Source organism: Sinocyclocheilus grahami, unplaced genomic scaffold (assembly GCF_001515645.1).
Source record: "Sinocyclocheilus grahami isolate Dianchi unplaced genomic scaffold, SAMN03320097.WGS_v1.1 scaffold103.1, whole genome shotgun sequence".
Taxonomy (NCBI): domain Eukaryota; kingdom Metazoa; phylum Chordata; class Actinopteri; order Cypriniformes; family Cyprinidae; genus Sinocyclocheilus; species Sinocyclocheilus grahami.
This window is the reverse complement of record NW_015505282.1, coordinates 1,399,575-1,410,970: the sequence shown is the minus strand read 5'-3', so window position 1 is coordinate 1,410,970 and position 11,396 is coordinate 1,399,575. Positions and strand designations below refer to the sequence as shown.

The following is an 11,396-nucleotide window of genomic DNA, read 5'->3' as shown; positions in this document are numbered from 1 at the left end:
TCAGTGGATGTGCTGCTGACCAACCTCATCAAGGGGAATCTACTTCCTTCTGCTCTCCTCTGGATCACCTCTCGACCAGCAGCAGCCAATCAGATCCCTCCTGAGTGTGTCCACCAGGTCACAGAGGTACGAGGATTCAACGACCCTCAGAAGGAGGAATATTTCAGGAAGAGAATAAATGATCCGAGTCTGGCTGATAGAATTGTCACACACATCCGATCATCAAGAAGTCTGTTCATCATGTGTCACATCCCAGTCTTCTGCTGGATTTCAGCTGCTGTTCTGGAGAGGATGATGGGTAAAGCAGAGAGTGCAGAGATTCCCAAGACTCTCACACAAATGTTCACACACTTCCTGATCTTTCAGACCAAACTGAAGACACAGAAGTATGATGGGAAATATGAAATCGATCCTCGTCAGGCTAGAAAGACTATTCTGTCTCTAGGAAAACTGGCTTTTGAACAGCTGGAAAAAGGGAACCTGATCTTCTATGAGGAGGACCTGAAAGAGAGCGGCATTGATGTCAGAGAAGTGTCAGTGTACTCAGGAGTTTGTACCCAGATCTTCAGAGAGGAGTTTGGGCTGGAGCTGGGGAAGGTGTACAGCTTTGTTCATCTGAGTGTTCAGGAGTTTCTTGCTGCTTTATTCAAGCTGCTGTCCTTTTCTGAACGAAACACAGGACTAATGAATATGTTCGGGTCACCAATGACCAGTTTACTGAAGGGAGAAGTGGACAAGGCCTTACAGAGTGAGAACGGACACTGGGACCTTTTCCTCCGGTTCCTTCTAGGCCTCTCACTAGAGTCTAATCAGACTCTCTTACAAGGCCTCCTGAGAAAGACAGTAAGCAGCTCTGATATCAATCAGGAAACAGCTGCATACATCAAACACAAGATCAGGGAGAATCCCTCTCCAGAGAAATCTATCAACCTGTTCCACTGTCTGAATGAACTGAATGATCGTTCACTAGAGCAGGAAGTCCAAACATACCTGAACAGAACAGGTGCCTGTCGTCTCTCTAGAGTCTATCTGTCTGCTGCTCAGTGGTCGGCTCTGGTGTTTGTGCTGTTGAACTCAGAAGAAGAGCTGGATGAGTTTAAACTGAGGAAATATGATCCATCAGAAGAATGTCTTCTGAGGCTGCTGCCAGTGATCAAAGCATCTAGAAAGATTAAGTGAGTATTTTACAGTGTCTTTGTTTTATTTACTTTATTTTATACAGTAGGCCAAGGCCTCCTGAGAAAGACAGTAAGCAGCTCTGATATCAATCAGGAAACAGCTGCATACATCAAACACAAGATCAGGGAGAATCCCTCTCCAGAGAAATCTATCAACCTGTTCCACTGTCTGAATGAACTGAATGATCGTTCACTAGAGCAGGAAGTCCAAACATACCTGAACAGAACAGGTGCCTGTCGTCTCTCTAGAGTCTATCTGTCTGCTGCTCAGTGGTCAGCTCTGGTGTTTGTGCTGTTGAACTCAGAAGAAGAGCTGGATGAGTTTAAACTGAGGAAATACGATCCATCAGAAGAATGTCTTCTGAGGCTGCTGCCAGTGATCAAAGCATCTAGAAAGATTAAGTGAGTATTTTACAGTGTCTTTGTTTTATTGACTTTATTTTATACAGTAGGCCTGTGTTTCTCTACACTGTTTCTGTGTATTTTGAGGTCTTTCTTATTTGACACAGTGACACAGTGTGTGTGTGTGTGTGTGTGTGTGTGTGTGTGTGTGACAGAAAGTGACAGCTGAGATTCAAATTCATGAACATTCCGCCATTTTAAGTCTATGGGATTTTTTTGCCTGCTTCTTCGTCCGCTGTGCGAACATCGTAGTTCTAATTGCTTAGAAAAGAAACAGCACTCCTCTCCTCAGTGAGCTGGTCGATTTGACACCTCATTCATGGGTCTGTGATAAACGGTAAATTAACTTAAAGGTGTAGTAAGAGATCTTGGAAAATGCTAACTTTAGCCTGATAGCACTGAACGAACGCGAACGTCCCACCCTCCCTGCAATCGCCGTCCAAAGCCACGCCCCCTGAGCGCATTTACACTCACAGACCAGAATACGGACCGAGCGTTTTGATTGGACGAACATTTCTTGATCCTACGCCTTCCACTGAATATATAAATACAGACAAATACATTTAGACCACTTAACTTAATGATTGCTATCGGGATGTGAAGAGACTTTCAACCAGCATAACAAAAAAAAATTCTGAAGACAATCACCTATTGCACCTTTAACTTATCTTTAGTTTTTCTGTATTTTCTCTGCAGTCTTTCCGGCTGTTATATTACACAGAAAGGCTGTGCTGCTCTGATTTCAGCTCTGATATCAAACCCCTCACACCTGACAGAACTGAATCTGAGCCGTAATAAACCAGGAGATTCAGGAGTGAAGCTGCTCTCTGCTCTACTGGAGGATCCGCACTGTAAACTGCAGAAACTACAGTGAGTCTCTTCACATCTCAGTAACTATAAGGTTTGGAGTAAAAGGTAAAATTACACAAATGTGTTTTCCGTTAGCAGGGGTTTTGTTTGTTGTCCTCAGTTTAAACCCCTTTAAAAAAAATTATAAAATAAAATAATTTATGTTTGTTAACCGAGTACATTGCAGAATGTGTTTACAAAATACAAAACATTTTCTTAAAAAAAAAGATTCTTACACTGCTTGAAGATCCCATTATAACCCATAAAACATGGCTTTACAGTAGTCTCAATAAATATAATATTTTATCTTATTTTTATATTTTTATCTTGAGTAATACACAGTCAAATCAAAATGTATTCAGACACCTTCAACATTTCTCACATTATATCAGTTTATTTGCAATAGTTTAGAAAATGGTAATAAAATATGTTTAATCAAATTAGTTAAACTGTGTCAGAACAAACTCATCTTGATAATGTCAGATAACTTTGATAGAAAGATATGTAATGGATTGCAATCAACCAAAAAATATTCAGCTGTTAAATTTAAGTACACAATTAGATAATACCAATTTAGGTCACCATATTTAATTGGTATACCAAGCAGTGCTTAATTTTGTTCAGTCTATGGTCTAAAAAGTTCACATTAGCAAGTAAAGATAAAACACTTAAGCAAAACACGGTCAGGTCAAAGTGTCTGAATAATTTTTTGGTTTGACTGTATTTTTAAATACGATATTTCATAAAAAATGTGGTGATTATCTCTAAGGTGGCCAATATTGAACTTAATAAATGCTGTTGTCTACATTAACCATATCATGTCAGCAAATGGAAAGTCAGACAGCTTTTTATTACATTAGCTCAGGGGTTTTTAACCTTCCTTTTAGGACATGCGCCCCCTCAACATCAACAACCTTAAAATTACTTTAATGTTTAAACTGACAAGACTTAAAACACGTGAGAATGAAAAACTTTCTCGAGGAAGCAGCACTGGCCTGATTGTTAAGATAGTTTTGGGGGGCTAAGGTGACAGATAGGGGGGCTGAAACCCACCTAAAAGGGTTTAGAACCGCCTCTGGTATAGTGTGTGTAATTATACTGAAACATAAATATATAACCAGTTTACCTGATTCAATGTGATGGCTGAGCCTGTTTCTGAGATAACAACATGCCAATCCGTGGTTGGATTTCCGACACGGCTAATCATAAATCATCTTACACTGTCAATAAGCGTGACCAGGGTTGCCAGGTTTTCACAACAACCTAATTGCTACTCAAAACTAGCCCAAAACTACAAAACGTGGCAAGTGTTAAAGTAGCCCAATTTCGAGGGAAAACCGTGGACTTGGCAACACTGAGCGTGACTGATACTCAAAGTCAACTCTGCTCTAACTGTCGACTAGCAGTGGGAGTCAGATTGCCCCCTAGTGGATGGCTAAAGATTTGTTAACTCATATTCATAAATTCTCAAGAGAACGTCTCTGAATTAACTGATGCTTGCGCCCCCCTTGGCCCCCCACAGGTTGAAAACCCCTGCATTAGCTAACAGTATAGGGATGTTTTATTTTACCCCAAATACCGTACTTTTCATATTCTTCAGTTATTGGAAAAATGTTGGTGTAATTACCTTGAACAAAACTGAAAACATTAAGAAGACCTTTGTCTCAAAGCATATTCTGTAATTTTTTGATGCTCATTTGCTACATAAATCTGTAATATTTTTAAATGAGTCTTTTACATGAGTTCTGTTTTAGCCCCATTGTAAACTACCACACGCGAGTCCCAAGTTCCCCTTTGCCTGAATGTTTATTAGCTACTGGCCAGGAGTCACTTTAAACACAGCAGAACGACACTATGACTAAAATATCACACACATATTTATATAAGAAATGCATTAAAATACCAAGGTTACATGTGCACTTCATGATTGGTTCAATTCATAGCTCTACTAATCATCCATCCCTCTGTTACTGAGCAGATAGATTCCCCTTTATTAATCACTTCTCAAGTCTAGAGAACTAAATCATAAGACAAACTAGTGTTAGCATAAATCTGCTGCATTTTCCTCTTGTCACAGTTTGCAGTAGGAGTTGTAGGAATGTGTTGTGAATCTAAAGGAACAAAAATAACATGTTATATAAAACACAGGCTATCATTAAGACATGAATCCACAACTGAATGAAAGAAATAAATGTCAGGATGAATACAATGTGACTGAGATTTGTGTGAGTATTCATTAGAGATGCACACAGTATTTGACTGATAAATCATTAAATAGAATATCCATCACTTTATAAAGGAAAACACACTTTTCAAATCAGACATATTTTTATTGAAGAGATGGAGATGAATAGTGTTACACTGTTTCAATAACAAACCTTTATAACACATGACTATTAATTATTGATTTGAGCTGTTTTTCTCTTTCTCTTTGCAGGTTGTGGAGCTGCAGTATTGGAGAGGAAGGCTGTGCTGCTCTGAGTTCTGCTCTGAGATCAAACCCCTCACACCTGACAGAACTGAATCTGAACTGTAATAATCCAGGAGATTCAGGAGTGAAGCTGCTCTCTGCTCTACTGGAGGATCCACACTGTAAACTGAAGAAACTACAGTCAGTGTTATTATATTACTATTATATTATATTATTGAACACAAAATCTGTGTGAAAATACTGCCAAACAAAAACATTTCATGTTAAAAGGATATTTCACCCCAAAAATGAAAATTCTGTCGTCACTTTACTGATCTTCAAGTCATTTCAAAACAGTGTGACTTTCTTCTGTGAAACATGAAAGAAGATATTTTGAGAAATATGTTTTGTCCACACAATGTAAAGCAATGATACCAAAACTTTGGTTGCCAACAATATTCAAAATATCCTCTGTTGTGTTTCACAGAAGAAAGAAAGTCATACAGGTTAGGAACGACATGCAGGGAAGTAAATTATGAACATTTTTATTTTTAGGTGAACGATTTCACCTTTAATAATCAAAATGTAAATTATCAAATACAGTGATTATACTGAATGTGCTCAAGACAAATATATGTTTGTATTTACACTTATACACCATTGAACAACAAAATACATGATTGTTAGCCAAAATGAAACATAAAGATACATTTTAATCTGTTTGAAGAGTATTAATATCAGAGGGAACAGTATTCTAGCTAGTTTTTCCCCTGTCAGGTTTGCATCTCTCACTTTTAGATTCATCTTTGAGCAATTGATGTTATGTAGTTATTATCTCTGTATTGGATTCTATTTCTTTAATTATGTAATTAGCATGATACATTTTTACCTGACAAATAATATGTTATATTTGATTTATTCTGAACTCTTCAGAAATCACTATGATTAGTAGATCATGTGGAGGCTGGTGTTTCCTCAAATCTGTGTCCAGGACAGAACAGACTAAAGGCTCGAGGATGAATGGAGCAGTAGACACATCATGGATGTCTAGAATAATCAAATATCTCAATTAATACTAACCAGTATTTGTGATTAGTTACTAATTAGAAACACATTATAAATGTAATGATCACAATAAACTTTAAACTCAATCCTAACAAATTAAGTGAACTTTGCAGAAGCACGAGTAGTAGACCTACACGCATTATATCTGCACCAAAGTCTCTTTAAGACAAGTCTTTCACTCGGCGGCCATCTTTGAAATGCCTCTCGGGCATCCGAGTGCAGCTCCTATCTTTTTGAATGGAGAAACATCAAATTCTCCAAAACTGTTCACTAAGCTTACGACTAAATTTCATATTTGAAAACACCAATGAAATCTGACAACAGTCTCATAAAGTTTGTTTCTTATGTTCAAATACTATTAAAGCAGCTTGTTTTTAACGCTAGATCAACCAATGTGCAAGCGCAGTCATGATCGCAAGTCTGAAAACACTGCCTGTTTCTTTTTTTTTGTGAGCAACTTTTTTATTTTCTTTAACTCAACAAAACAACATCCATTCAAACAAACGAAACAGGGAAGGGGGAGCAACAGACACATCAATAATTTTACAATCTGAAAGAAAAAAAAAACTTATGTTCATTCCTTTATATTGTCCAAAATTTTGGAAGAAAAACATTGTCATGCATTGATGGTACTAGGTTTAGCCTTGTTCATCTGTGTTGTTGTACCTTCACAAGTCACTACTTTAAGGGGGCTGTGGATCCAAAATGTTTTTGCACACATGTGCGGAGTAAACCAATTTTGTATCATTGTCTTCTTTGCAGCTGTAAAACCAGCAAACAACATTCTCTAAATTAATGAACTTATACAGGAGTTAGAATCGTCATTGAGAAGACATAAACATGGATTAGACATGTAATCAATTTGTAGTAAAAAGGATAAAACAGAATTCACATGTGTCCATAGGTTGACAACAATTGGACATTCCCAAAACACGTAGAGAAAAGTACCTGATGATACAGTATTATACAGATATGGCAGTTATAGGTCGATTGCAGTTTCATTTTAAACGTTTTGTAAGGAGTTATGTATGCTCTATGGATAACTTTGAAATGGATAAGATGATGAGCCAAGTTATTAGAAGTTAAGATTAGATTAGACCACACCCTCTCCCAGTCGACCGATAAATCAAAATCTGTTAATTCATTATTCCATATAGATTTAATAGAAAGAGGCTTTGCAGTGTGATCATTAAGTTGACTATATATTGGAGAAACAGATGGCCAACCAGAGGATGGTGCGGATCTTTGGATGAGAGACAATGGGGGATGTCCAGGGAACTCCATAGGCCTTGAGAGCAGAACGTAACTGAAAAAAGACAAAATATGATGATGCTGGTAAACAAAACTTAGTTCTTAGTTCTTGAAATGAGCAGAGTCCTTGGTTATCATATAAGTCACCACATGTGTTTATGCCCAATATAGACCAAGAGGGCTGGACAAATGGCCGATTTCCAAATAAAAAAATTAAAGTTGTGCCATAAGGGTGTGTTGTTACAAAATTTGAAAGGTCCTCCCATCAGACGTTCCACCCTTTTCCAGATCCTAATAGAATTGGCCACAACCGGGCCAAATTTATATTGATCATTTTTATTTCCTGTGCCAGCAAATAAAATATCTGTGGTTTAACCTTGTCAGCTTCGATTACTCTCCATGAAGCTTTAGATTGAGGATCAACCCAAATATGAAGAGCCTTAAGTTGAAATGACAAATAATATAATTCAGAATTTGGTACAGCCAATCTTTCTGAGGCAATGTGACATGTTTTATTCTGGGTCGTTTACCATTCCAGATAAACTGGGAAAGTATGGAATTGATCTCCTTAAAGTAACCTGGAGGAGGGGAAAGTGGCAGCACAGAAAAAATTTAAATTAAACCAAGGTAACAAATTCATTTTGACGGTGGAGATTTTGCCTTGAAGAGAGACTTTAAGATTATTTTATCTTTGAGTATCACTTCTGATATTGACTGAAATGTTATTAAAATTGTTTCTGGCAATTTTATGAACGTCTCTATATATGGTAATACCCAAATAAATGAAATAATCTTTAATAGGAATGCATGAGGGGATAGGAGAGTTAACTTAAACATTGTTAATTGGCATTAAAGCAGATTTGGTCCAGTTTATCTTGTACCTCGATAGACTACTAAAGTGATCAAATTCCTTAATTATACCGGTTATTGACATGTCAAAATGATCTAAATATAAGATAATGCCATCAGCGTACAACGAAATTATATGATTGAGCTCTTACAAACGTAACGGGGCCTCCAAAGAGTCTTTATCCATCTGTGTGATCCGAGGCAGTTCTAATTTATCCAAATACTCTCTACAAACTGACTCATCAAAATCGGTCTCAGTTTTGTAAAGATTTGTGTAAAGCCCTTTAAATATGTTGTTAATTAACAGTAACATAACAGTTGTTAATTGTAATGATTGGATCTTATCTTCTAAAAGAGCAGAAGAAAACGATATACAGAATCCTCATATTGCACACTTCGTCGTTTACCACAATATTTGAGGGTCTACATCACAAGATATATTAATTTCGAGAAACTCCTTTATATGATCTTTTAGCGAATTAATTAATGTCTGATTGTTTAGTAATGATGTGTTAAGACGCCATCTAGGAACCTTGGTCTTAATGTTGGAAAGGTGAACATTACATGACACTGCATAGTGATCCATTACCCCGAAAAATATTAATAATAAATACAAATAAATAAAATAAAATAAATCATTATTATTTACCAGTCAGCGGACGAGCGTACAGGACAGGGGCAAGATTCCAAAAATAAATTAACAAGTGTCCATGGCCACCTTGTTATTGTCCTCTTCAGGGCAGTTAGTATCACAACATACCTCATCTCGTTGAGCTGAAAGCATGGAGACGGTAGCCGTTGCCTTCCCGCTGCTTTGTAGCGCTGCAGAATACGTCTTCTGTGACAGTGAAGTAACTAATCCTCCACCTTTTGAGGAGAGTCGAACATCATCTGCTCACCTTTGTACCGTAGTTTAATTACCGCCGGATATGTGAGGAAGGGCTGGAGAACAAGTGCTGTCATCTTCTTCAAGACTGGATTAAAACTCTTTCTCTTGGTAGTTGTGGCTGGACTAAAGTCGGGAAAAAAATAGTAGCGTGACATTGTCCGGCGTATATTTCACCAGATACGCCTGCCGAGCACCCTTCAGGATCGCCGACCTGTCATGCCATCTTAGTACACGGAAGATAAGAGTACATGGCCGATCAGAGTTGACTTCCGTCATACATGCGATGTGCCCCGTCAATCTCGATGTCACGGCCTTTCAGTGAAGGGATCCACTTGGAAAGATTAGCTCTGAGGAAGCCCGCTGCATCGGAGCCCTCCGCCCCTTCTGGCAACCCCACCAGTCATACGTTATTTCTCCTGCTCCTATCTTCAATGTCTGTAATTTTTTCAGTGAGTTGTTCCAGCTGATTTCTTAAGTTTGTGACTGTCCTCCTATCCTCACGTGCTGCTGCTTGAAAGGAATCGACCCGGTCCCGTGTCTGCTTTGCTGCGTTGGATAGCTTTTACAGAATCGTTGGTCGTTTGTATATCCAAATGTAGATCACGGAGTGCTGGGGTCAGTACAGAGTCTAATGCTTCCCTTACAGACGAAGCCACAACCGAATCGAGTGAACTTTGTTGCTCTTTGAGTGCTAACTTAATACCGTTAGCTATAGCAGCGTCCAGATCCTCTCTGGAGATGGTGGAATCTTTGAATTTTTTCTTTATTTGCGACTATTTTCTGATCGTCCTTGACTGCTGGGGTACTCATAGTGGGCTAGGTAAAGAGTGGTTAAAAATTTACTGACAGGATATGTATAATTTCTGAAAAAGTGAGCAGAGCGAAGGACTAACCGTGCTTTGCTGTCGAAGGGTCATGTGATCTCAGAACGATGCCTGTTTCTATAGCAACCGGAGCTTCTAAAGGTAGCTGCGGTGACACGATGACTTTACTGATCCACGATTGGCTCTTTCATTTAGAAGGCGGTGCTATTTGCCATATTTGGCATTGCACTTTCTCCCATTCATAAGTAATAAAGAGTGCACAGTCTTCCGATATATAAAGTCTTTAATCTTCACCCACACCACTGGATTCCATCATTGGGCCAATGAGTGATCCTTACTTGTTATAGCACTTGCATATCATTGCTCTTTTGTTGATTTTGATTGCTTCCATTGTCCTCATTTGTAAGTCGCTTTGGATAAAAGTGTCTGCTAAATGACTAAATGTAATGTTACAAGACTTATATGTCATAGTTATACTATAATGTTACTCTTTTTTTTACATTATCACCTACATACTGTGGTACTACAAACGGTTTGAAGAGTGAAAACAATAAACTAGTTCAGCATCACAATCATAAATCATGTGGGTAGAGTACATTTAAATTAATGTCTCGGCTGTTGCCAAGCTAAAATCTCTAGAGCACCGATCCTGGTGTGTAGAAAAAGTAGAGCTCATACAAACACATACAAACACACTCTGACTCTAAAGCTTAAACACAATCTCAGAGATCATTCCTGTTCTTCACTCTCTGCAGGCTGTTTAACTGCAGTATTGGAGAGGAAGGCTGTGCTGCTCTGAGTTCAGCTCTGAGATCAAACCCCTCACACCTGACAGAACTGAATCTGAGCAATAATAAACCAGGAGATTCAGGAGTGAAGCTGCTCTCTGCTCTACTGGAGGATCCACACTGTAAACTGCAGAAACTATAGTAAGTTATTGAGTCAATGCTTTCATTTATTATCCTGTATTAAAGCAGATCTTAGTGTATTTTATCTTTCTCTATATTGTACAGTATTTGACAGTGGAAACTCCACAAGCTCCAAGCAAGTGAATCAAAACATGTCCTGAACAAGATTGTCACCTGGACAAATGCTGATACTGATCCAGCAGTTTCACATGTTAAAGATTTTTCGTATTCATTTTCATTTAGTCTAGAATTTTTTTTCCAGTCTCATGGGATTTTTTTTTAAATAAGTAGATTGGACTTACTAATTGCGCTGTGAAAATTTTAGTGTGAAATGACAGATTGTTTATCTTAATGTTAGGAGTTTACGAGACAGCACTAAAAGGAAGTCCATGTTTATTTTTATTAGGCGTTCAAATGCAAATATATTTTTTTTTACAAGAGACTCATTCGTGCTAAACTGATGTTAAATGGTGGCGTTCCCAGTGGGGAGATCAAATCTTCTGTTGTCATGCTTCTCATCATTCGGCAGGTGTCGCTATTCTTCTAAATAAGTTTAAAGGTGACGTATTGGAATTGGTCACCTCAAAAGAAGGTAGATGGTTACTTATAGTTGTTAAACTGGATAACTCTGTATCTGTCTTAGGAAATGTTATGGTCACAATTCTTCAGTCCAAGCTAAAAATATGTCTAAAGAGGTCACACATTCTATATCAGTATTGATGGGGAAATATCAAGGTGCCTTTTTGACATTGGGAGGTGATTTTAATGATG

The 11,396-nt window shown here is 38.0% G+C and overlaps 1 protein-coding gene across 1 annotated transcript in view; it reads left to right on the top strand.

The window, feature by feature from the left end:
- The window catches only part of LOC107588450 (NACHT, LRR and PYD domains-containing protein 5-like), a 29,173-nt gene extending 18,197 nt beyond the window's left edge, over nucleotides 1-10,976 (top strand). The window contains exons 8-12 of the mRNA XM_016276547.1: nucleotides 118-1,175; nucleotides 2,277-2,450; nucleotides 4,867-5,040; nucleotides 10,473-10,646; nucleotides 10,731-10,976. Coding sequence (XP_016132033.1) covers nucleotides 118-1,175; nucleotides 2,277-2,450; nucleotides 4,867-5,040; nucleotides 10,473-10,646; nucleotides 10,731-10,737 — 1,587 coding nt within the window. The 3' untranslated portion in view covers nucleotides 10,738-10,976. The remainder of the gene's footprint in view (nucleotides 1-117; nucleotides 1,176-2,276; nucleotides 2,451-4,866; nucleotides 5,041-10,472; nucleotides 10,647-10,730) is intronic.
- The last annotated feature ends 420 nt before the right edge of the window (nucleotides 10,977-11,396 follow it).